The sequence below is a fragment of the Lithobates pipiens genome, unplaced genomic scaffold, assembly GCF_037356315.1.
Source record: "Lithobates pipiens isolate NorthernLeopardFrog02 unplaced genomic scaffold, aLitPip1_a1.2 Scaffold_8, whole genome shotgun sequence".
NCBI classification, from domain to species: domain Eukaryota; kingdom Metazoa; phylum Chordata; class Amphibia; order Anura; family Ranidae; genus Lithobates; species Lithobates pipiens.
Window position 1 is genome coordinate 81,180,212 of NW_027507903.1, and position 23,959 is coordinate 81,204,170.

Below are 23,959 nucleotides of genomic sequence, written 5' to 3' on the forward strand. Positions count from 1 at the left end.
TAAAAAATATATATTTTTTTAAATTGTCGCTTTTTTTTGTTTATAGTGCAAAAAAACCCCACCCAAAAAAACGCAGAAGTGATCAAAAGAAAGTTCTATATGTGGGAAAAAAAGGACGTCAATTTTGTTTGGGTACATCATCGCACGACCGTGCACTAAAGCACACAGTGCCGAATCGCAAAAAATGCTCTTGTTAGGAAGGGGGTAAATCCTTCCAGGGCTGAAGTGTTTAAAGGGATTGTAAAGAGAATTTTTTTTTTTTTAAATAACAAACATGTTATACTTACCTCCACTGTGCAGATCGTTTTACACAGAGTGGCCCCGAACCTGCTCTTCTGGGGTCCCTCGGCGGATGTCTCGGCTTCCTCCCTCAGATGCTTCTCACGTTCATGCAAGCTCCCTCGCATGGTGAGAAGCATCTGCGGGCGTGCCCCCGTGATACAGCCGACGGCTATAGCCGCTCGCTGTAGCACACGGCCCCGCCCCCCCGGCGCTCCGCGTCAGTGGATGTGATTGACAGCAGCGCGAGCCAATGGCTGCGCTGCTTTCCATCCATCCACTCCAGCCAATCAGCGGCCAGGCTGAACGGTGGAAAGGACGTCCGGGGACGAGCGCGGGACTTTCGAGGGGTGAGGTAAGTAAAACAGGGGGGCTGGGGGCGACGGGACAGTCAGATGTTTTTTCACCTTAATGCAAGGTGAAAAAACATTTACCTTTACAACCCCTTTAATGAAGAGAAACAAATAAAACCAAAAAATAAAAATGTAATTATTAATGGTAGAAAAATAAAGCTAAAATAAAAACAAAAAATAAAAAAAAAAACATCAGGAAAATAGTTGAATAGAAAAGGGGAAGAAGGAGTTCATCAGGGCCAAATTAGGTTAATCTAAGGGTTTATAAGGGTCTAACTAGAGACACTATTAAATAAATAAAAAATATAGAAATGTTGATGTTAATCCCATATCAGACTCAGGAGCTGATTCTAAGACCGTGTGTTAAATGCTGCTACTTTCAGGTAATTGGACAGCTTTGTTGGGAACTGTCTCCCAGTGCACCCATATAACTTCACCCACTCCATGGGGGTTCACTTTTTTTTAGCAAGCAGTAACAAAATCACAGACCAAGAGGGGAGGGATCTGTGTCCTATACTGCACTCCAAAATATATAATTTGCAGGTAGACCAACATTTATATTATCCTAATGGTACAGTACAAGACACATGAGTTGATTCTTAGATCAAGGTAAATCCAGGAGCAAGAAATCAAGGGGTGGGCAACAAAAGAGCCAAAATTACAGCAACAGGCCAAAAGAAGGAACAGGTAGGGTCAACCCTTCAACCTGAACAGACAGGCAACAGCAGAAACATATTGTAAGCCAAGCAGAAATCAGCAGAGGCTCAAATAGCCAATTGTCAAAAAAAGTTTTAGAAAACGTGACCAGAAAAACAGACAGTGGCTCTGCGACCCTTGAGAAGGGCTGATGCTAGAGGCTATAAGAACCCAGAGAACCCCAACCACAATGGGTTTAAGTAAGGGAGGAGGGACTCATTCCCGAAGAGCAGAAGCCATGGGAGAGGACAAATTAAACGCCCAGCTGGATGGAAGAGGATGGAGGAATCCCATAGAAGGACCACTTATGAGAAACAGATGAGGGGGTCTATTGGCAAGGGAATACATAGCAAGCTGCCACAGAGGATAGTCCTGACCCCAGCAATGGGGCAAATCATTACAGTTGGATATGCCTCCAAAGCAGGACACAGGGATCGAGAATGCTATTTCCACAGAAAGTGATAAAAGGAGCTCTGTATGGGGAGGAACATCTGAGGAGGGCCCCTGAGGGTCACAGAAAATCACAACAGAGACAAAAAAGAGCAACCAATAGTTACACATACCCTGTTTCCCCGAAAATAAGACCTAGCGTGGTAGTAACTACCTCACATGATTTTTACAGATTTTTGGCAGATCAAATGCATATGCCCCCAAGAAAGGGGGGGGCACCAAACCCCAGGGTGGAATTGTGCCTAACTGATGAATATCAAAAGGGAAAAGGAGATGACTACTGCGAGAGATTTTAACCTGCAAGGAGGTGTAGGAAAAACAGTCTTCCTTATGAAGGAGCAAGTCTAAATGCATAGCAAAGAAACAATGGGAAGGAGAGCAATAAGAGGTTATTTGTGTTGTTCTTTGAAGGGCATAGTGTAAGAAAAGGGTCAGGATGTCTGTCTATTGTGAATCAATGGTTAATAGACGTTCCGCTTTTTATTGTCAAAGAATGAGGACATTTTTTTTAATGTGAAGGTGGTTTTTGAGTAGGTTCAGTGGGCCTAGAGGTGAGGGGTCTGCAACGAGGCAAAGGACTTGCAGTAGAAGACTACTTCTCTGTGGGGATGAATACATTTTTATCTGCACAGTAATATCGATCAGGATTTTAGACATGAGATTCTGTGCATATGCAGAAAAAGCAAATGCATTCTGAAGATCTGATGGATCTAGTTCTCCATGGCATCTACAAAGAAAAGCAGCGGCAAGCACACAATTAAAATTCTGCAGCAAGACTTGGCAAAAATAAAAAAATTTCACGGTTGACTTCTCCAGTCCAGTTTTCCATGGTCTAAGAGATAACAAGCTGGCAATAGCGAGAACTTCAAGAGTCTCCAGGGACCTATCAACTAAACCCCTACCATCAATGAAGACTGAAGAGTGATTATTTGGTGCAAGAATAGCCAGGTCCACAGTCCATCTCTTCATAAGTGGGGTTAACCCTTGGAATGGATCAGATGTAATGGCAGAGAAATCTGTTTTCTTCAGACAGGCTGCATGATGTATGTCTGAGGAATAGCCCGATTTAGGGAGCTAAAGCTGTGTAGGTGTAAAACTTTGCTCCAGAACAAGGGAATTGTTATCCATCTCAGAGGCACTTGGAGTTTCTTTTGGGGCTTGGAGCAGAATCTTTGTTGTTTGTCCTATCTGCTTCTACTCCCAACTATAACTTGCTATTGCTAAGTGAGAAATTTCCTCTATGGGAATTTATGGCATAAATACAAACTGAGGCAGTTCAGTGTTTCTTGTATGCAGGAATCATAATAACCCACGTGCTAACTGAGAATCACAGCCCCTGACCTGTATAAGACCGTGTGGCTATTTGACTTATTGCACCACATACCTAGGTGAGCAATGAACGCAGAATCCAATGCTCAAAGCAAGCATTACAGGCCCGCGCCAATGTTATGGGGTCCAGGTACAGTTTTTCCAAGATGTATATTGGGGTAACTAGTCTGAAAAGTGCTAGTGAGCCATAAGGCAATAAGCATTTGGACCCTAAAAAGAAGTCTCAGTCGGGGAAAGGAGGAAAACTTATGAAGATTAGAAAAAAAAATCCTCTCCAACAGCAGGAGTTCATCAGCTAAGGACACGAACGAAAAATGTGAGCCTCACAGAGTGGGCGAGATTATATGAAAACGTTAGGGGCCAGTTCCCAGCAAAGCTTTTGACTAGGTCCGACAGTCTTTCCAACGGACTTTCCGAATGAACGGACTTGGCCACACACAATCACACCAAAGTCCGATGGATTCGAATGTGATGACGTACCACCGGACTAGAATAAGGAAGTTCATAGCCAGTAGCCAATAGCTGCCCTAGCGTCGGTTTTTGTCCGTCAGACTAGCATACACACGAACGGATTTCTCGGGTCCGACGGAGTTCCGGTGAGAAAATTTAAAACATGTTCTATTTCTAAAGTCCGCGGGATTTTTGGCACGCAAAGGTCCGATGGACTCGTTCCGTCGGACCTTTGCTGTCAAAAAGTCTGGTTGTCTGTACGTGGCATAAGAGTCAATTACTGTGTTCCGTACTCTACAAATAAGATTAAAAAAAAACTTTTTTACTCTACAGGTTTCTTTAACCGACATCTGCAGATCGAAGTTTATCCCTTTGATCTGAAGACAAAAATAAACAGAGTAAATACAAAAGTAAAATCTTTTGGTTTTTAATTTCTGTCTAAACAGTGTTAATAGACACTGTAACAGACAGCCTTTATTTTGACAGCTGCTAGAACTGCTGTATTTACACAGCAACCCCCAGCTTTAATTTTTTAGGGCTGGTTCACACCATGACTGCACATGAATCACACAGGAATGAGCTGAGCGTTTCTGTGCGATTCAGACCACATGCAAAACGCACTCCATTTGTGGTTTGCAGCGGGTGTCAATGGAAAGTTAATACCACAGACGCAGGGCAACTGCCTGCACTGGATCACATGGTACTTTTGTACCATGCAATCTGGTTATAGTGCATCTTAACAATTAATGCATGCACTACTTTGGTGGAACACAATTTTAGCCCGTTCAAAATGAATGGGATGAAACTGCACCACACAGAACCACATGGGAATTGCACAGAAACACACAGCACTTTCCTGTGCGGACATGATATTAATCGGCCCTAGAAGAAGTCAGGGCTTGTCAGCAAGGAGGGAGGCAGCAGGGCAGAATGACAGGCTGTGCTATATACATCATGTGTACTTTGATGAAGATTTATGGGGCATGTTTAGCATGCCCAATGTCCTCAATTGGTTAATTAAGTATTCATTAAGGGAAAGTCCTGTTAAGTGAGAACTTCTCTAAGAAGTTAATTTTAACCGACATGCTTCTTAAGAAATATTTTTTTTTTTTTACATTCAGTTAAAGTCATTTTTTGCATTGCTATCAGCTATTCCCATACCACATAAAAGGGTCTATAGACGCAACATTTACAGATGCTTGAAAGATAAATCCATTAATAGCTCTTAGATTTCTTAGGAAATCTATGCGATCTCAGAATCCCAGGTCTGTGCACACACTTACACACTTTTGCTTTCCATGCTGCATTTTTAGTTTGGCTTAAACACAGTGCAGAACTATGTCATGGAGATCTAACTGGTGAAGTCGCCAAGCGTTACAGGGAGCCAGTGGGTGATTCAGCATGCCAGGTTAACGGTAAATACGATATCAAATTTAAGTTAAAAATAAAAAGACTAGAAATTGGAAAAAAACATGACTAATATGTGGAGCTTGAAGAAAGGTTTAGGAAATAATAGAAGTTCAGGTGTAATATAGTAAGAGCAACAGTGAGTGCGGCTCATCCTTCCTACAGTAATATAGTGAATAGTAGGATCTTTCCATCATTAAGCTCTTTACTCTTGTCAGCTGATGGCTGTAGTAATCTTTTTCTATACATTTTTATAAACGTCGAACATCATACAAAAAAGGGAGTACACATTTACATGACGTGAACAAATCGCATGTTTGTGATGAATTACAGGAAGTTTTGAGATTAGGTTTTTGGCTTGGTAGTTCCTCACAGAGGTCATAAGGTTGTGTCATGAGGCTTGTAAATGTTTCATTTATAAATGATAATACCAATACAAAAATAGCTTACAATGCTTGAGCTCTGCCTGCCACTGGCAGTATTCCCAGATATTTGAAGCCTCGCATTAAGCTCATCAGCAACTTGTATTTGGAGGTCACTGCTAGATAATGAGTGTGCTTGAGTACTGTGGTTGCTGTATACAGTGGAATCATCCTCAGTTATAATTTCCCAACTCTGTTAAGAAAGCAACAACATACAATTACTAAATTTATAAGACATCTAGTCAATAGCATTACAATATGGAACATTTAGGTGGTCATTATACATTTGAAAGTTCTCCAAATTAATCAAAATGTTGGATAGACTTCACAACTTTATAGAAATATCCATCCAACTAGTGATCTGTTCCAGGTATACAATTATTCTGTATAATAATAAGCAAACTGATTTAGCTTGGGTTCATACTAGTGCAGCTGTAGCATGATCCGATTTTCAGTGCGGTTATTATAATGGAAATTTGTAGGTTCTGTATATAATTGTATTCTATTTTATATGTATTGCACAATGCTCTCACTGTGCACACGGCACTGATAATGTTTTCAGTACGTTTTGCATTCTTTCGAGTCCTGATTAGAATTAGCCTGCATATGTAACGCCCTTTGTTACCATAAACGTACAATTGCAATATTAATGTGATACCTACGTAATCATGTGTATAAAAACCTTCAAATGCATCATAATAAAGGAGAACAGTTATTTGGAAAGATGCTGAGCGTATATTTTGTGTCTGTTCCCTACTGCTGTAGTTATTATTAATTTGGAACCACTAATCAATATGAGGATAGGAGTTGCCTATCGATAAAATATCTATGTCAGTTATGTAGAGCGACACTGCACGTTTTTGAGGTTTTTCATGCTTTTTTGCAGAAGGAGACTGGATTTTTATTTAAAAAAATAAAAAAAAACGCTGCAAAAGCACACTATAAATGCATGTACATACTTTGTACACACTATAAATGCATGTACATGCACATTAACTGCATTTCCACTGAAGTCCATTAGACCAAAACATTTTCAAAAAACACATCTTTCTCCTGTTTAAATGTGCAACCCATTTGTACTGTGACAATTCATGTAACAATATTTCTGTGAACAACTGTGAATATGCATTGCTTGTACTGTAAATATCGAATAAACATTCTCTTTCTTGTAAAAAAAACCCCAAAAAAACACTGCAGCCACTATTAATGTAAACAGGCACCATAGAGAATAATGTGATTTCCTCTGTCATGTGATGGTGAGCGACAGCAGCTGCATCAGAAATCGCACTAGTGTGAATGGGGGCTTACTGCACATTGAGCGGAAAAGGCTGATCAGATAACTGATAGTTTTCAGGCAGGTGAGAATGATGGGATTCATGAATTCTGTCTGCTGCAGAAGGGAAATTGTATAGGTAAACTTTATGTAGAGATGGTGCTACTTTTGAAAGTAAGGCATACTTCAAAAAGTACCAGGCTCGGAATCTGACATCATAGTCAACTTGAAGCAAAAATGACAAATATGTTTACAAGATGGTTTGTAATCTCCATATGACTAATCTAAACAGTATAAAACCTTCATAAAATGTTTGACTTGATGATTAACTTTAAGCCCACGTACACACGGTCGGAGATTTTGGCAACCAAATCTGTCGGATTTTGTCTGTCGCATTTAGTCCGACGGATTGTGTCCGAAACTGTTGCATACACACGGTCGGGCCAAGTTGTCTGATTTAGCGGTTGCCAAGAACGCGGTGATGTAATTTCGTTACGATGGGACTAGATTCAGGCTAGTAGCCAATAGCTTTGATGTAGGAATTTGATCTGAGCATGCGTGGCACTTGGTCCGATCAAAAGTCGCTACACATGATCGGATTAGGTCCGACCGGCCCAGTTGGTCGGGAAATATTTCCAACATGTTGGAAAATTGGGTCGGACGGAGATTCGGACGGAATCAGTCCGATGCATACCACACACAGTCGGATTATCTGATGACACGGTCCGATAAGACTCATTCCGACAGATTCTCCGACCGTGTGTACAAGGGCTAAGACAGTTCTCATGGAGAAGAAGCTGTAGTTGTGCAAAACTGAAGATATGTTTGACCTTTCTCGTTCACAAATAGTGTGGATATCGTGCTGTTTTGCGTTCATAATTGTTTTACCTCTGGAGAATCTCTCACTTCTGGACCTTCTGTTTCCTCAGAGATTTGCCTTCTAGTTTTAAATGCACGTTGTGCTTCCAACTGCACACTGCCACTTTCTGGACCAGCAGTGCCATCCCTGGAAAGACATTAAACTACAATTGTATCTTAAAACAAGTAATCTTATTTACTGCTTATTTTAGAAGTGTGCAACAAAATAAGAAAACAATATTAACGGTTCAATTTGGCCACTCATTAAAGTGTCATTAAACCCCCATCAAAAAACTATCATTACATGCTGTTCATACTCACTCAGTCACAATGAGATACATTTTCTATATTCTGCAAACAATCTGGTTGATCCTGCTGTTCTTCATCTACCCCTTCTGTCCATTTCCCCAATGCTGCTGGGGATTTTGCAGAGCAGTATTGGCAGCTTAGCACATGCTCAGTTTTCAGAAAGTTTCTATGCTGAGCATTTCCTCCCTATCCCATTTGAGCAGGCCATGTGACTAAAGCATATATAGCAGTGTAAAATCTGGTAAATGACAACCACTCTCTCCCTCCTCCTCCTCCATGCCCACTAACCAGCTAAACACAATGGGGGTTGAAAAGAAAGCTCTATTTGTGGGAAAAAAATGATAAAAATTTCATTTGGGTACAGTGTTGTATGCCCGCGCAATTGTCATTCAAAGTGCATCAGCGCTGAAAGCTGAAAATTGGTCTGGGACTGAGGGGGGTTTAAGTGCCCAGTAAGCAAGTGGTTAAAGTGATTAAAGATTTTAAAAAATAACAAACATCTTTATTCTTACCTGCTCTGTGCAAAAGAATTGCACAGAGCGGCCCGAACCTCATTTTCTCAGGTGCCCCGCAGGCGCTTCTGGCTGCTCCTCCTTGTCCAGTGCCCAGAGCCCTGTTGCTGCATCCATTGACACAAACAGCGGAACTCTGCCCGACACTGGCTCCCAATGCCCTCAGCAAAAGCCAGTGACACCCGAAAGTGACAGGAGAGAAGAGCTGCAGATGTTCAAAGCACTGGATCAAATGAGGGCTCAGGTAAGTATAATGGGTTGTGGGGGGGGGGGGGGGGGGGGGCAGATTCAAAGCGTAAACATTTTTTACCTTAATGCAAGAAATATATTACAGTAAAAACTGTTTAGGCATTAAAACAACTTTAATGGAAACTATGAATTGCACTGCAAGTCTAATAATGCCACAACATGAAAAACTGACAGCAATGCAGATTTTAATCACCAGAGGAATAAAATAAATATTTTTTTCTGTACTATCATCTATTGCCTTTTACATTGCACAGTAGTAGTAGTATTTACTCAGCTTGTATTGAATTTTTACAGGATACACCAAAAATAGAAGAAATGGCAATTACAAAATATCACCACATTATTCTAGATTTTACATAGAATCCTGTTTCTACAAGGAGAAAAAGGTAAAGTTGTTGAATTTCATAGGTGATGGAAGAAGTGGAGCAGAATCAATGTTCTAGTCCTATAATATACAGCTGCCATGTGGCCTAAAATATAAACTGAGTGATAATCAGGGTGGCAAACAGGTTAAGGGGGGGCAAGGGGAAGGAGAGAGTATGTGACCAATGGAAGAAGTCTGAAGGAAGAGAACAGAAAGTGGAGGGAGAAAATGGTGTGTGTGTGGCGGGGCTAGACTGGGACAAAAATTTGGCTGTGGACTTCATCCAGACCGGCCCACTTTAATTTTGCAAACACGCACAGAAACAATATATAAATTATATGCAACTGCGCAAAAAAAAAAAAAGTAAAAACATTCCACTATTGGGCATAGCCACACCAGTGCCCATTAATGCAGCCTGATCAGTGCAGGCACACCAGTGCCCATCAGTACAGCCACACCTGTGCTCATCAATGAAGCCACACCAGTGCCCAACAGCGCAGCCACACTAGTGCCCATTAATGCAGCCTGATCAGTGCCCATGAATGCAGCCACACCAGTACCCATTGATGCCACCTGAACAGTGCCCATCAGCAAAGCCACGTGAGTGCCCATTAATGCAGCCTGATTAGTGCCAATCGATGTTTGTCCCACCCAGTACTTGGTCAGCACAGCTGCTTCTACCAAGGTCCCGGGTGCAGTGCTTGTCCTGCAGGTGGTTCCTCTGGAGCTGGAAACCAGGACCAGCTGTGCACTGCTGCTGGTACATCTGGTCCTCTCCCTTCCTCCTGGGCACCACAGAGCTGGGAAATGAGGGCTGGAGGAAACTTTGGGGGGGGGGGGGGGGAGTTAAGCGGATGGGGACTCCCAAATCCTGTCCACCAATCAGTTAATCTCCCGACTCCTGCTGTGTAGCGGTTTACAAAAAACTTCTCCGGGTCTCCCCTGTGTTCAGTGGGGGCTGGGGGACAGAGTGGACAATTTCATCACGTTCGGCTTTAAGCAAATTAATCTGCAGAGGTGCTCCCGGCTGGCTCCAGTGTACTTATATAGCACAGGTCAGCCTCCATCCTGGTGTATGGGATGTTAAGGATGGGACAGCATCTTGACATCTAGTAGAAGCATAGGGCGGGGTACAGTGTCTGATACTTCTGTGCTTTTATGCATGAGCACTGGCTACTGATGCCAACAGAGACACTTTTTATATCGCCATTATTGTTTAAATGTTTGCTGATTTTGCACACCACATTTGCTGAAAATGTATACACAAATATTAAATAGTAGCTTTTAAACAGTATCACACTATGTGTAGAGTGCTTCCCATTTTAATTACCTTAGATCAGTGTTTCTCAATTCCAGTCCTCATGGCCCACTAACAGGTCATGTTTTCAGGCTTTCCATTATTTTGCACAGGTGATTTGATCAGTTTCACTGCCTTAGTAATTACCCCAGCTGTTTCATCTGAGGGAAATCCTGAAAACATGACCTGTTAGTGGGCCATGAGGACTGGAATTGAGAAACACTGCCTTAGATACTCGAGTATAAGGCGAGTTTTTCAGCACATTTTTTATGCTGAAACACCCCCCCCCCCCCCCCCGGCTTATACTCGAGTGAGGGTCCCACTTAAGAAAAAAAAAAAAAGTCCAGAAAATGGAGCCCAAAAAAAGGGGCGGGCTGTCCCGCTGGGTGCGACACATGTATCACCCGCAGCGCCCCTGTCAGTTGCTGTGTGTCAGAGATCTGAATCACCGTGCAGCGACTATAATGATGTCCCGCCTCCTAGACCACCTCTTGTGATAGACAGCACACTGATGCTGGAAATCATTGTGCTGTGAGTCATAAGAAGCGGGACATCATTACAGCGGCTGCACGGAGTTCCAGATCCAGAACAGCACAGCATGACTTTGCATTACCAGGCACTGCCAGGCTGTTCTTGATGGGCACTGGTAGGCTGTACCTGATGGGCACTGGCAGGCTGTACATGATGGGCACTGGCAGCCTGTAAATGATTGGCACTGGTAGGTTGCATGTCATGGGCACTGATAGGATGTACATGATGGGCACTGGCAGGCTGCATTTCATGGCCACTGGTAAAATGTATATTATGAGCCACCCTAGGCTTACACTCGAGTCAATAAGTTTTCCCAGTTTTTTGTGGTACCTTGGTGCCTCGGCTTATATTCGGGTCGGCTTATACTTGAGTATATACGGTATATGGTCAAAGTGGGAAGAAGTGTATTGGTTTGAGTGGCTGAATATCTGCAAGCACCTTTGTGGACTGTTTATTGCTTTATTATTTTGATTATTTTGACTTTATTTCAAATTTCATGTGTTATACTGTAGATTTAAAAGGTACATTACCTATGTTTGTGAACACTGAGAATAGCGATTTACATGTATGGTTTTAGATACATATATATAACTCTACTATATAATTTTTTATAAACATTTATATATATATTTTTTATATCATCAATAGTCTTTTACTATATACATGAATTTGATTTTTAGACATTATTTTATATACTTGTCATATGTTAATGAAATGAGCCATGATTGCTATTCATTTTTAAAAGTTTTAGCCTGGGTTCACACATGTGCGTTGCGAATTGAAGCTCTGGTTTCACTGCGAAGGTAAAAATCAGTTGTTCAGAGGTTCCTCTGTGTTTTAGCTGCGGATCAGTGAGGGGGGGGATGGAGGAGGTGTAGTGAGGAGAAGGAGAGAATTTGTGTTCAGAACGGAACGCATCTGCGAATCAGATGAGTTCCCATAGAAGATAATTGGCTGTAATTCGCACCGCAATGCCTAGAAAATGCACACGTTTTTTGTGCAATGCGCAGTGCAAATGCAACGCACATATGTGAACCAGATGCATTCAAATGAATGTATTTTAAAATGTCCTGCGAATTGGATGTGGTGTAAGCCACATCCAATTCACATAGGTGTGAACGGGGGCTTATAGTACTTCCAGAGAGCCCTAGCTAATATCAGCACTGACAAGCACAGGGTTAATGACAGTTTAGATTAGCTTGGCTATATAAAAGAATCCTCCTTTGTTACCATATAGACTTGAAAAAGAGGGACATGTCACCAAAATACGTTGTCCCAGCAACCGAGTACAACAACCTCTTTTATCTCTTCTTTAGTGGTCTGCTTGCTCGTATTGAGCGGCGCCATCTTTTTCATAGCTGTGCTCATGCCCTGTGGTTCTTGTCGTTCACTTTGCTCCATGGACAGCAGCTGCTTAAGCCTCCCGGCAACACACTCCGGCCGATCCGCCACGGACATCTTCTTTGGGCAGACACAGGAGTGACGCACAGATGGATATAGTACCATCTAAATTGTTTGGTGCCCAGGAAAACAAATGAGGCCTTCTGCATAGATTTAACATTACTGCCGGGCTCTTCACAAGTTTCACCTTTGTGAGTGCAATGAACTATGTTTTTAATTTTGTTTGTGCTATTAAAAGGTTAAATGCACCAGGGTTTGCTTTGTTCATTTTATCTCCCCATACTTCCATAAACTGTGAATGTACTAAATTTAAATTATTGCACTTTAAGTTTTGATGTGTTCATTTGAACACTAAAGTAAGCGGACTTGTGGGAGAGATGTTGGCTCAAGGAAAGTGCTTAAAAACCTTGAATTCAGCATAAAGTGCATCCATCGTGGTGAAGGATATGGGTTATTCAAGGATATAACTACATCCATCAGCTACAATAGTTCAAGTCTGAAAAGGGAATGTATACAAAATATCTCCTCACTTGCTGTTTTCAGTGACTTCCCCTCTCACTTAAAGTGGTGTTGCCACCAAAAAAAAAAGTGTTTAAAATTCTTAAAAAAATAAAAATGATTGGAAAAAAAAAAATGTTTTACTCACCTCTAAATATCTGTTGCTAGGGGGTCCCCCATAGTCTGCCTTCTTCCTTTCCCGGGCTGGTGACATCACATCCCCTCATGCCGCACAGTCTGGGACCTGTCACGTGTCCCAGGTGACTGTGCGGCGTATCATGGCGCCCTGCGCCGCTCGCGCATGCGCGTGGGTGCCCGGCTGTGAAGCCACAGCCGGGTTCCTACAGTACGAATGATGGCGCCGCAAGCGGAACGAGGGGGGGCTTTGTCCTATTATTAAAAGTCAGCAGCTGCAGTATTTGTAGTTGCTGACTTAATTTTTTTTTTAGGGGCACCCCACTTTAAGCACTGCTTGTTCAAGGGTTGAGGAACACAATCGACACTTCCACATATTTTACTTACCTGATTTAGTTTAAAGTGACAACAAAGGAGAAGCTCAATGAGGAAGACATTTCTCAGTAGCTATAGCTGCACCAAGGACCATGGGATAACCCGTTCAGAATGCATGATTACAATTTGCAATTATTAAACTATAATAACTAGGGGTATAAAAAGGGTGTAGGTTGTCCACTCCAGAATCATCAATGCAAGTAAACGTAAATAATGTGTATTATATAGGTCAACTGTCACTTGATGAGATGCCCATCCAAATTTTACTGAGGGCACGATGATTTATATTTATGTTACTGGGGTTAATACTTTTTTTTGGGGGGGATTTGAAAAACACTCAATGATTATGAACAGCTACCATGATTTAGGACACCATTGTTAACTGTGACACTGGTTTAAATCACTTACTGAATAATAGGCCTTTGCCACTGTGTTCTTTTAAACTGATGGCTGATATAATACGTTCTACCAAGGATATCTTGTCTCTCTTCCCAGCCAGGAGGTAGTGTAGAATCCTGCTGTTGTGGTTGGCAAAGAACATCTGGTTGGTCCAAGATAATCCAGCCGGGCTATAAGACAAACAGGCATTGTTACTCCTGGAAAAAGTGGTTCCTTATTTGGTTTTATAATCAAAAGTGAGGGAATTGTTGTAATGTGAGCGCCATAAACTATACCACATTTATAAAGAGTTTCCGTAGGAAGAACTTTTTGAAGACATTGTGGGAATTAGCCCAGGTTAAGCACAAACTAAACAGGCCAATTAGAAGCAATTTTAAAGATGAATTCCAGGTACTGTATAATTTAACATAATGTCCAGTTTGGACAATAGCAACTATGCATATACTATACCTGGCCAATGTCCCTGGATGAATACAAAGCGTTCTTTTCTTGAAAAAAGGTGGAGTGTGTGACATCACCGCCCCACCTGTCCACCTCTTCCAATCAGAGAAAGCTTTGCTTTTATTTGGAAAGTGTAAAGCATTCTCTGAATGGTGCCCAGCCCAGTGGCCAACCCTCCTGTGTTTAGAATGCATCATGCCGGCTACTCAGCACCGATCTCAGAAGTAAGTGGAGATCACTCAAGCAGCAGTGTCTATTCCAGTGATTTACAGCTTTCAGATGCATCAGCTAGGTATGGTGTGTGTAATATACATACACATATATATATATATATATATATATATATATATACACACACACACACACACACACACACACACACACACACCGTTCAAAGCTCGACCACTGTAACTATGTAAAAATATACCATACCTGGAATTAATCTATAAGCCTGAACGCTACATCAGCAATTCTCTTAACAATTCCACTTCTTCTGACACACGATTATAATTGCTGTGTGATTTATCTTGCATGATGGCAACAACATATAAACTGTTAGAAGTTACAGTAGAAGTCAGTGGTGGTTAGGTTGGAATGGTTGATCTCAGAAATCAGTCTCGGATCACATGGGCGCGATGCGGAAACACTGCGAATGCAGCGCGGGTTCCTGCATCGCACAGTGGTTGACACTGAGATCTGCGAACTGCTGGGGGTGTCAATGTAAAGATAATGACACCCCCAGATAGGTTTGCAGATTTCAGTGTGAACTGTAAAATGGTGCAGGAATCTGGTCGCATAGGTGTGAACATCCATGCAATCCAATTCCAGTGTGGACCAAAAAAAGGTCCTGCACCATTTTGATGCAATTTCAGCCAGTTTGTATGGCTGAAATCGCATCTCATGTGATTTGCACAGCAAAGCAGTGCAAATTAGGTGCAATGTCTGTCATCGCACTAGTGTGAACCGGGGGTCTTGGGAGATTTATATTTGCACGGCTGAAAATCACTTCAAATGGTTCCCCTGTTTTTTATAAGGCCTATCTATTACACACAAAGACATGCTCTAAGTGCAGCCACGTGCATGTCTACTTGCCGGGTAAAAATAGATTGTTCCAAATATCAGACCTCTAGGTACTGTCTGTGAAAATGCTGAAAGGAGAATTGCAAGCTACATCATGTTGATTTTAACTACCTCAGGAGCAAACCTCTCCCCCCTTCCCCAATATCACAGTAACATGTTGCACTTAATTTTGGATATATGGGGGTTTATTTACTAAAGCTAGAGAGGGCAAAATTAGTCATGATTCTGCAGAGAAGCCGATCAGCTTCTAACCTTAGCTTTTTAAATGAAGTTTTAGCAATAAAACCTGGAAGCCGATTGATTTCTCTGCAGAATTGTGACTAATGTTGCCCTCTCTAGCTGTAGTGAATGAACTCTATGGTGTTTTTCTAATATAGTCGTTATGTTATAATCTATGCTAATATACAGTGCATAGTGTTTTAAAGTTGCATATTAGAGGTGCACCGAATAGATATTTTGGTGCCAAAACCAAAAATGCAGGATGCGCTTGGCCGAAAACCAAAACCAAAATGACAGTTTTTAAAAAATATTATATTTTTATATATAATTGTATTATATTCGATTTTTAATTAATATTATCAATTTAAATTAATATGAATTTAGCTTAAAGTGGTTGTAAACCCTTACAACACACTTTGACCTACAGGTAAGCCTAGATTAAGGCTTACCTGTAGGTCCAAGAATTATCTTCTAAACCTATACGGTTTAGGAGATATTTGCCCGAAGACAGGCACCGCTGCAGGCGCACTGAGCACGGCATTTCCAACTACGGAGCTGGCGCACGTGTCGGCTCCCGTGCGCATGCACGGGAGTGACGTCATCGCGGCTTGGCCGAATGACAGCGGCGGAGCTGCGAGACCCCACCGAGAAGATGGATGCGCCGGACTACAGGGGACAGCGGTGACTTTGCTGGCTCCTGTGTCAGGTAAGTGACACATAATGGACTACTATGCGATGCATAGTAGTCCATTATGCTTTGCCTTTGCAGGGAATGAAAGAGTAAGAAGAAATGCTCCCCTATAAATTCTATGTATGTCTGCACACTGGACTGTTGGGCTTCCATTGTGGAACACAGCAAGGACGCATCATTAGCGCACCCGTGTTGTTTTTGATGTGGTTTTTGAGTCACATGACCTATGAAAAACACACCATAAGCATAGCAGATCATGGTGAAATGTTTGCAAAATTGCGATAAAAACGCAGAAAATTCACAGTAAAATTGCTGTAAATTTTTGTGCCATTATCAGCACCTTTTTCTCTTAGGCTTGGTTCACAACAGTGTGCTGTGCGAGATCGCATGCGATTTGCACCGCACTGCAGTGCTAATCACATGCAATGTCTGTGCGATACAATTTCAGCCATACAGGTAGTATGGCTGAATTCGCATCGCATTTGGACCAAACTCGCACAGGACGCTTTTTTTTGGTCCACACCAAAATCTAATCGCATGGGTACTTTACACCCAGGTGATTCGTTTCCTGTCCAAATTAACAGTTCGCACTGCGATATGCAAAGTAATTTGGGGGTGTCATTAACTTGTTATTGACCCTCCCAGCAGTTCGCAAAGTGCATCATGAACTGCCTTGCGGGAACCCACAGTGGATGCGCAGGGTTTACGCATCGCACTAGTATGAACTGAGCCTTAGGCCGGGTTCACACCAGTGTGAATGGGATGCGGATTTCACCGCATCCAATTTGCAGAGCAGGAGACTGACTGGCTCCCTGTGGAGCCAGTTCACACATCTCCGCAGTGGCTCTGGTGCGAATTGCACAGGAGTCCTGTGTGTCTTTTGGTCCGTTTTAGGTCCGAATTCAGCCCAAATTTTGGTCTGTTTCAGGCCCGAAATTCAGCCCAAATCAGACCTGAAACAGTGAACGGGACGCACCGGACTCCTGCTGTGAGCTGGAACGTGCTACAGTGTGAACCAAACCTTAGGCTGGGTTCACACTGCTACGACAAATGCTCCGACATTTGGGAGAACGTAGCACGACATGTATAAATCAATGGCTCCTTATGAGAGCCGTCTTAACTGGTCTGACACAAGTTAGAAATCGCGCCTGCAATCCGCCCTCAAACTGCTGCTCCATTGTCTCCAGTGTGAAAGCCCAGAGGGAAAGTCAGGAAAAGCCCTGCCAGCAGCTTCCTTGGAGTGGTGAAGGAGTGATGTGTTTACCGTTCCTCCACCTGCTGCTCCCCATTGAAATCAATGGGGCAGCGCGGCTATACCGCCGCCAAAACGCCGCTATTGTGGTGTATTGCGGGCCGCTAGTGAGCGCCACGCTAGTGGCTGAAATGCGCCGCAAATCCAACGGTAAAACGCCGCTAAAAATAGCTGCGTTTTTGCGCCGACACTATAGGCGCGGCAGTGTGAAAGCCTACTAAAAAAGGTTCCTGCACTACTTTGTCCCCACTTTAGCCCATTGAATATCATTAAAGTCAGATCAAAGTAGGATCCTTGTCCTAACCATCCAACTTGTGACATCCAACATGGTGATTACAGCAGCAGGAAAAGGAATTTATGTCACACTGGGATTGTGTCTATGTCCTGTGTGTCTAAGTCTCTGCAGCCTCTCACCCCACTCCTCTACTGTGTGGTCAAAGGACAAGTCAGAATATCTCAAAGTCAGAGCAAAATTGTATCCTGTTCATCCAAGTCAGATGGAAGTAGGGCCGATAAAGCAGCTTTATCGGATGACGAAATTTCGGTGCATCTCTACTGCATATACTTGTTATACATAATTTACAAAGGACTTTAGGGGCTCATTTAGATGGTCTTTTCCTGTATTTGACATGCACTTAAACTGCACGTCAAATACTGGTCAGCAAAACCCTATTGACTATTTACATGCACACAGTATGTAAAAATTGCTGCTTTTACAGGAGTTTGACCTTTTTTCAGCCTCTAAACACTCCTCTATGTGAGCTTATGTCCACGCGCACACAGCGTTTACAGGCATATTAGAAGATGAGTGTTTAGAGGCTGAAAAAAAAAAAACATCATATATATGTCGGCACTTTGAAGAGGGATAGTGTTATTGCAGCAGCTAGCTACCATAAACCCGGTGTCCTCTTCTTCATGAGCGGTCCCGATTTTAGATAAAAGTGGTCTCTGCAATGGACTCGCTGCAATATCACTTTTATCGGTGGTGGAAGAGGGCCCCCCTCATCCGGTGCCCTCCGCTGCTTACCGGAGCCGCCGGCGGGGGCGATCGGGTCCTTCTTCATGCTTGACATGAAGATGAACGAGGGGAAGATGGCCCCACCCAGCTCCATACCATATCAGGGTGGAAGCGACGTCAAAATGTCACTTTCACCCATAGCTCTTAACCGCTTCCCGACCAGCGCACGACGATGTATGTTGGCAGAATGGCACGGACAGGCAAATTGGAGTACAGAACGTCCATTTAAAATTGCTGCCGCGCCATCGCGTGTGCGCCGCCGCTGCCACGTGCCGGCCGGAACACCCGTGAGTCCGGACGCGGGTCCCGCGGACTTGATCGCCGCAGGGATACCCGCGATCGTCTCACGAGGAGATGCCGATGTAAACAGCATCTCCCTGTTCTGCCTAGCAACAAGTGACAGTGATCTCTGCTCCCTGTGATTGGAGCAGAGATCAGTGATCTGTAAATCATAGCCATGCCCCCCACAGTTAGAAACACGCCCCTAGGACACACTTAACCCCTATACTGCCACCTCCTGGTTAACCCCTTCACTGTCAGTGTCATTTACACAGGAATCATTGCATTTGTATAGCAGTGATTGCTGTAAAAATGACAATGATCCCAAAAATGTGTCAAAAATGAACAATGTGTCCGCCATAATGTCGCAGTCACAATAAAAATCGGTGATCGCCGCCAACACTAGTAAAAAAAAAATATATTAATAAAAATTCCATAAAACTATCCCCTATTTTGTAAATGTTATAACTTTTGCGCCAACCGATCAATAATCACTTATTGCGATAAGTATTGACCTAAACTGAAGAAAAAAAATGTGTTTTATATATATTTTTTGGGGATATTTATTATAGCAAAAAGTAAAAAATAATGCATTTTTTCCAGAATTGTTTATAGCACAAAAAATAAAAACTGCAGAGGTGATCAAATACCACCAAAATAAAGCTCTATTTGTGGGGAAAAAAAGGACATCAATTTTGTTTGCGAGCCATATGACACGACCACGCAATTGTCAGTTAATGTGTCACAGTGCCGAATCACAAAAAGTGCTCTGGTCTAAAGCCAGCAAAATGGTCCAGGGCTTAAGTGGTTAAAGGGACTTTTTTTTTTAATTGCATTTTAGTGTAAATATGAGATTTGAGGGTTTTTTTTTTACCCCGGATCTCATATTTAAGAGGTCCTGTCATACTTTTTTTCTATTACAAGGATACATTCCTTGTAATAGGAATAATAGTAACAACATTTTTTTTTTTTTTTAAAGAACAGTGTAAAAATAAAAAGTTAAATAACTAAAAAAAAAAAAAAAAAAACATTTTTAACGAGTCCAGTCCCACGAGCTCGTGTGCAGAAGTGAAAAAATACGTGAGTAGCGAACACATATGAAAACGGTGTTCAAACACATGTGAGGTATTGCCGCGATCGTTAGAGCGAGAGCAATAACTTTCACAATAGACTTCCTCTGTAACTCAAAACATACAACCTGTAGAATTTTTTAAACATCGCCTATGGAGATTTTTAAGGGTAAAAGTTTGTCGCCATTCCACGAGCGGGCGCAATTTTGAAGCGTGACATGTTGAGTATCAATTTACTCAGCGTAACATTATCTTTCACAATATACAAAAAAATTGGGTGAACTTTACTGTTGTCTTATTTTTTAATTTTAAAAAAAGTGTATTTTTTCCCAAAAAAGTGGGCTTGTAAGACTGCTGCCCAAATACGGTGTGACAGAAAGTATTGCAACATCTGCCATTTTAATCTCTAGGGTGTTCTAAAAAAAAAAAATGATATATAATGTTTGGGGGTTCTAAGTAATTTTCTAGCAAAAAAAAAAAAAAAATTATTTTAACTTGTAAACACCAAATCTTAGAAAGAGGCTTGGTCCTTAAGTGGTTAAGGAGAGCGTTTGGCCTGAAAAAAACGCTTAAAGCATATAAACAAAATATTCTGGCCAACAGAACGCATTTATGCGTGAGGAATACACAGCTTTTACCACATTTTTTAAGCAGCTTTTCCCTGCCAGGAGAAGAGATGTTCAGAGTAGCTGAATAAACGATCAGTGTGCATGAGCAGGGCCGTCATCAGGGGGTACAGGCGATATACATGTGCAGGGCCCAGAAAGCCCCGGCGACCATTGGCTGAGGAGGCAGCAGGAGGCGGGGCTGCTCCGCCTTCTAAGTCAATGGGTACACAGGGTGCTCTGTCTATCAGGCTTTCTGTGTTGGTGGGAAAGAATTGCTCTGCAAAGAAAGGCTGCAAAAAAAAAAAAAGTGTTTCCATGAAGTGGTTAGAATGTACAGCATAACCCGTGCCCCCATCCGCCCCCTGCCCTCACTGTAATGCCAACCCTATTGCTGTCCTTATAGCAGTGTGACAGTAACTTTACACATGTGTAGCATAGGTGTCAGCTTATATAAACATGTTAAAAGGACAACATGAGTAGCATTACAGCGATTGTCATAAGTTCAAGTTCACTAAATTAGCCAACGCTCCGAAAAGCAATCAATGCGGATTGCTTTTTAGGCCCCATCCACATGAGGTGCCCGAACAGGTCTGGCGGTCTGTTTTTCAGGCAGTCCTGATCAGACCCTCCGATCTCCTCTATGGAGTCGCAGATGTAAATAGAATTGTGTCCGTTTACACCCGCCTACCTATAATCCGATCCTGCAAAAAAATGGGCATCCGTTGCCCTTTATTTGGCCAGATCAGACCTGTCAGTCACCTAATCCGTCTAGCTCTGCAGGGGATCTGCGGACAGATCCCCTGCTGAGAAAAACTGGTTTGAGCCCATGTGAAGATTGCAGCTAAAGTGTAACCAAGGCTGTCCACAGACGATTTGAATCTCGGCTGGTTTAGCAGGGACTGGCCCAGATTCAAACCATGTATGGGCAGGCTGAATTAACCCAAGTTGATCAAATCGATCAACTTTGGTACAACCAGCCTCTCAGATTTAACATACGATTATCGGTAATAGCTGTTATAGCCGCTAGCAATAATCATTGTGTTCTCCTGGCGGTGGTGGCTCCCCCCACCAGGAGAACACAATGGCTCCGCAGGAGGGACACTGTGTTTGTTGATGGGGGAATCAAGCAATTTTTTTCCTGCAATCCGTGGGACACAGATGGGGGAAAAAAATGAATGGGGTTTTCCGTAATTTAGTCAAAATGGGAAAAAAAGGGCTGGCTTTATATATATATATATATATATATATATATATATATATATATATATATATATATATATATACACACATTCGTTTTACTAGAACATCTAACAGGGTTATGTCATTGCAGGAGATTTCCCCTCACTTCCTGTCATGTTCTAGTTATGTAAAAAAGTATATATAAAGAGTTAAAACCCCATTTATCTTTTCCCATCTGGGAGCCATAGACACAGCAGGTAGTGAGAGGAAAATGCCCTCGGAGACAGTTGTCACAAGAACTGGAGTCCCCATTGAAAGGTTACTCTCTTTTCCTTCTCTGGGGACAACTCAAAGTTTTGGATTTTCATATAGAGTCACTGGTACAAGGAGCTCTTTGTGCTGGTGACCAAAAGGAAAAAAAATTGAGTTGTTACCAGAAGGGGGAGGGGGTTCTAACCCTTCACTACTCCAAAACTTGGATAAAAATGTGGATCTAGTTTCAGTTTACGTCTGATGTGTGATCCTGGGATATGACACAGTGTTCATACATTGCTGATTGTGTCTGTACATTGTGTCTGAATTATCCACCTGGAGGAGGACGACATGGGCTGGAGGAGATGGAACTGGAGGAGGAAGACATAGGAAGACATGGGAAGACATGGGATGGAGGAAATGGAACTGGAGGAGGACATTGGACGGAGAATGGGACTGGAGGAGTTCAACATGGGATAGAGGAGATGGGTCTGGAGGAGGAAGACATGGGTTGGAGGAAATTGGACTGGAGAAGATGGGAAGGAGGAGGAAGAAGAGATGGCATGGAGGAGATGAGAATGCAGGAGGAGGAATGGGATAGAGGAGGACATGGGATGGGGGAGATGGGACTGAAAGAGGAGGACATGGGATGGGACTTGGTGGGATGGCCAGTGGGGGAATGTGGAATGTTGATGATCAGGACCACGGGGGCAGGCCTAAAGCTATGCAAGGGGCCCCAACATTTCTGATGGATGCCAAAAAAACAAACAAAAAAAAAACAAGTGGCCCATGGGTCTTTAGCGAGAGTAATGCTCATACAAAAGTGCAACAAGGTTTATAAAAATACAACATTTTTGTTAGAATTTGACAAAACATGTATATAAAAGATAACATAACATAAACATCTCAACTTATAAAAGGGTGAATGATATACAAGGTAGTGAGTCATTCAACAGATTACATCCTAATGGCCCGCCTGATAAATGACATACTGTGGTAATGCTAAAGCTGTATTCTCTATGCATTTCACAGGACAAAACCTGCTTCATCATGAGACAGCTCACACTGGTATAAGTATAGATCTGTGGGAGAGCCATGTCATAAAAATATATGATTCATAATAATTTGTAAAAAAAAACAATATCCAATGTCAGCGTATTAAACTCGCATAAGCAGTGAAATCACAGATAGGCTCTGTCAGCAATTGAGGAACCAAGGCCCGAAAGGTGATGAATAAATGGTCCTGTAAAAGATTTTACAACTAGGTCTTGATGCCAGAAGCCCAACAAAGGCTTCCTCATGGGAGCCGAGGATCGGTGGGCAACCACGCAGTGAATTACACACGGGACAGACCACCGCTGCAGACAGCCTGAGCAAAAATAGTATATATATATCTCAAGAAAGACAAAAATACAAACAGGAAGATGGTATGCAAAAAGCATCAATGTTACCTGTATATGTAAATCCTCAAGAACCTGTCTAGATCGTTCGCACACACCGCATGATGGGGATATACCGTAGTGTGTCCTCAAAACATCAAGCATGTCTGCAGACTGGGAACTCCCCAGCTAAATTCCCCACACATCTGATCCAGCACCATGCAAAAGGATGGAAACAGGAGTTTACAATGAAGCCACCTGCCAAACGGCAGTGGAGAACACCATCATCAGCGGGGACCCGTACGAACCGACGAGTGACGCAACACGGCAGCACTTCACCTCCGTACATCACAGGTCCGTGCCTAGAAACAGAGCGGTGTATGCTCATGACATTCTGACAAAACAGGAGAACGGGCAGATGTCCAGTGGACAAAAAGGCTCACAGAGCCACTCCACACGGGTGAGTGGAACACGATTCCAGGATAAAAGTGACAATGAGCCTCAAATATGACGGATGCCATTCAGGAGTGGCCAATACCAACGAAGGAACCATGAGGCACCGATAGGATAATATTAAATGTGCAGAAATAGTGATAATGGCAAAAAAATTTTAATAAATAAATGTACATTTTATTATGTGAAAAACAATGTAAATACAATAATGTAGTGTAATATATGCAATAAAGGACAATGCAAAAAGCACCTATTTGTAAAAACAATGTAAATACAAGTAATATAGTGTATGCGTGCAATAAAGATTGGCACCAAAACAGGAACCGAGAAGAAATACTCCAATGGGGACACAAAAAAGGGGGGGAAAGTAAATGAAGGCTGCCCTTATTAAGGAGAGCACATGGCAGTTCTGAGGCTGTTGACACACTGTGCTGCAGGCAAAGCAGATCAA

General features: G+C 42.4%; 1 protein-coding gene across 4 annotated transcripts in view; it reads right to left on the minus strand.

Annotated features, from left to right (window-relative positions):
• NEDD4 (NEDD4 E3 ubiquitin protein ligase) overlaps nucleotides 1-23,959 on the minus strand; it is a 261,538-nt gene that overhangs the window by 68,998 nt on the left and 168,581 nt on the right. For all 4 annotated transcript variants that reach the window (XM_077474123.1, XM_077474121.1, XM_077474120.1 and 1 more), the window contains 3 exons: nucleotides 13,597-13,757; nucleotides 7,548-7,665; nucleotides 5,415-5,579 (listed from right to left, as the gene is read on the minus strand). In XM_077474123.1, coding sequence (XP_077330249.1) covers nucleotides 5,415-5,579; nucleotides 7,548-7,665; nucleotides 13,597-13,757 — 444 coding nt within the window. The remainder of the gene's footprint in view (nucleotides 1-5,414; nucleotides 5,580-7,547; nucleotides 7,666-13,596; nucleotides 13,758-23,959) is intronic.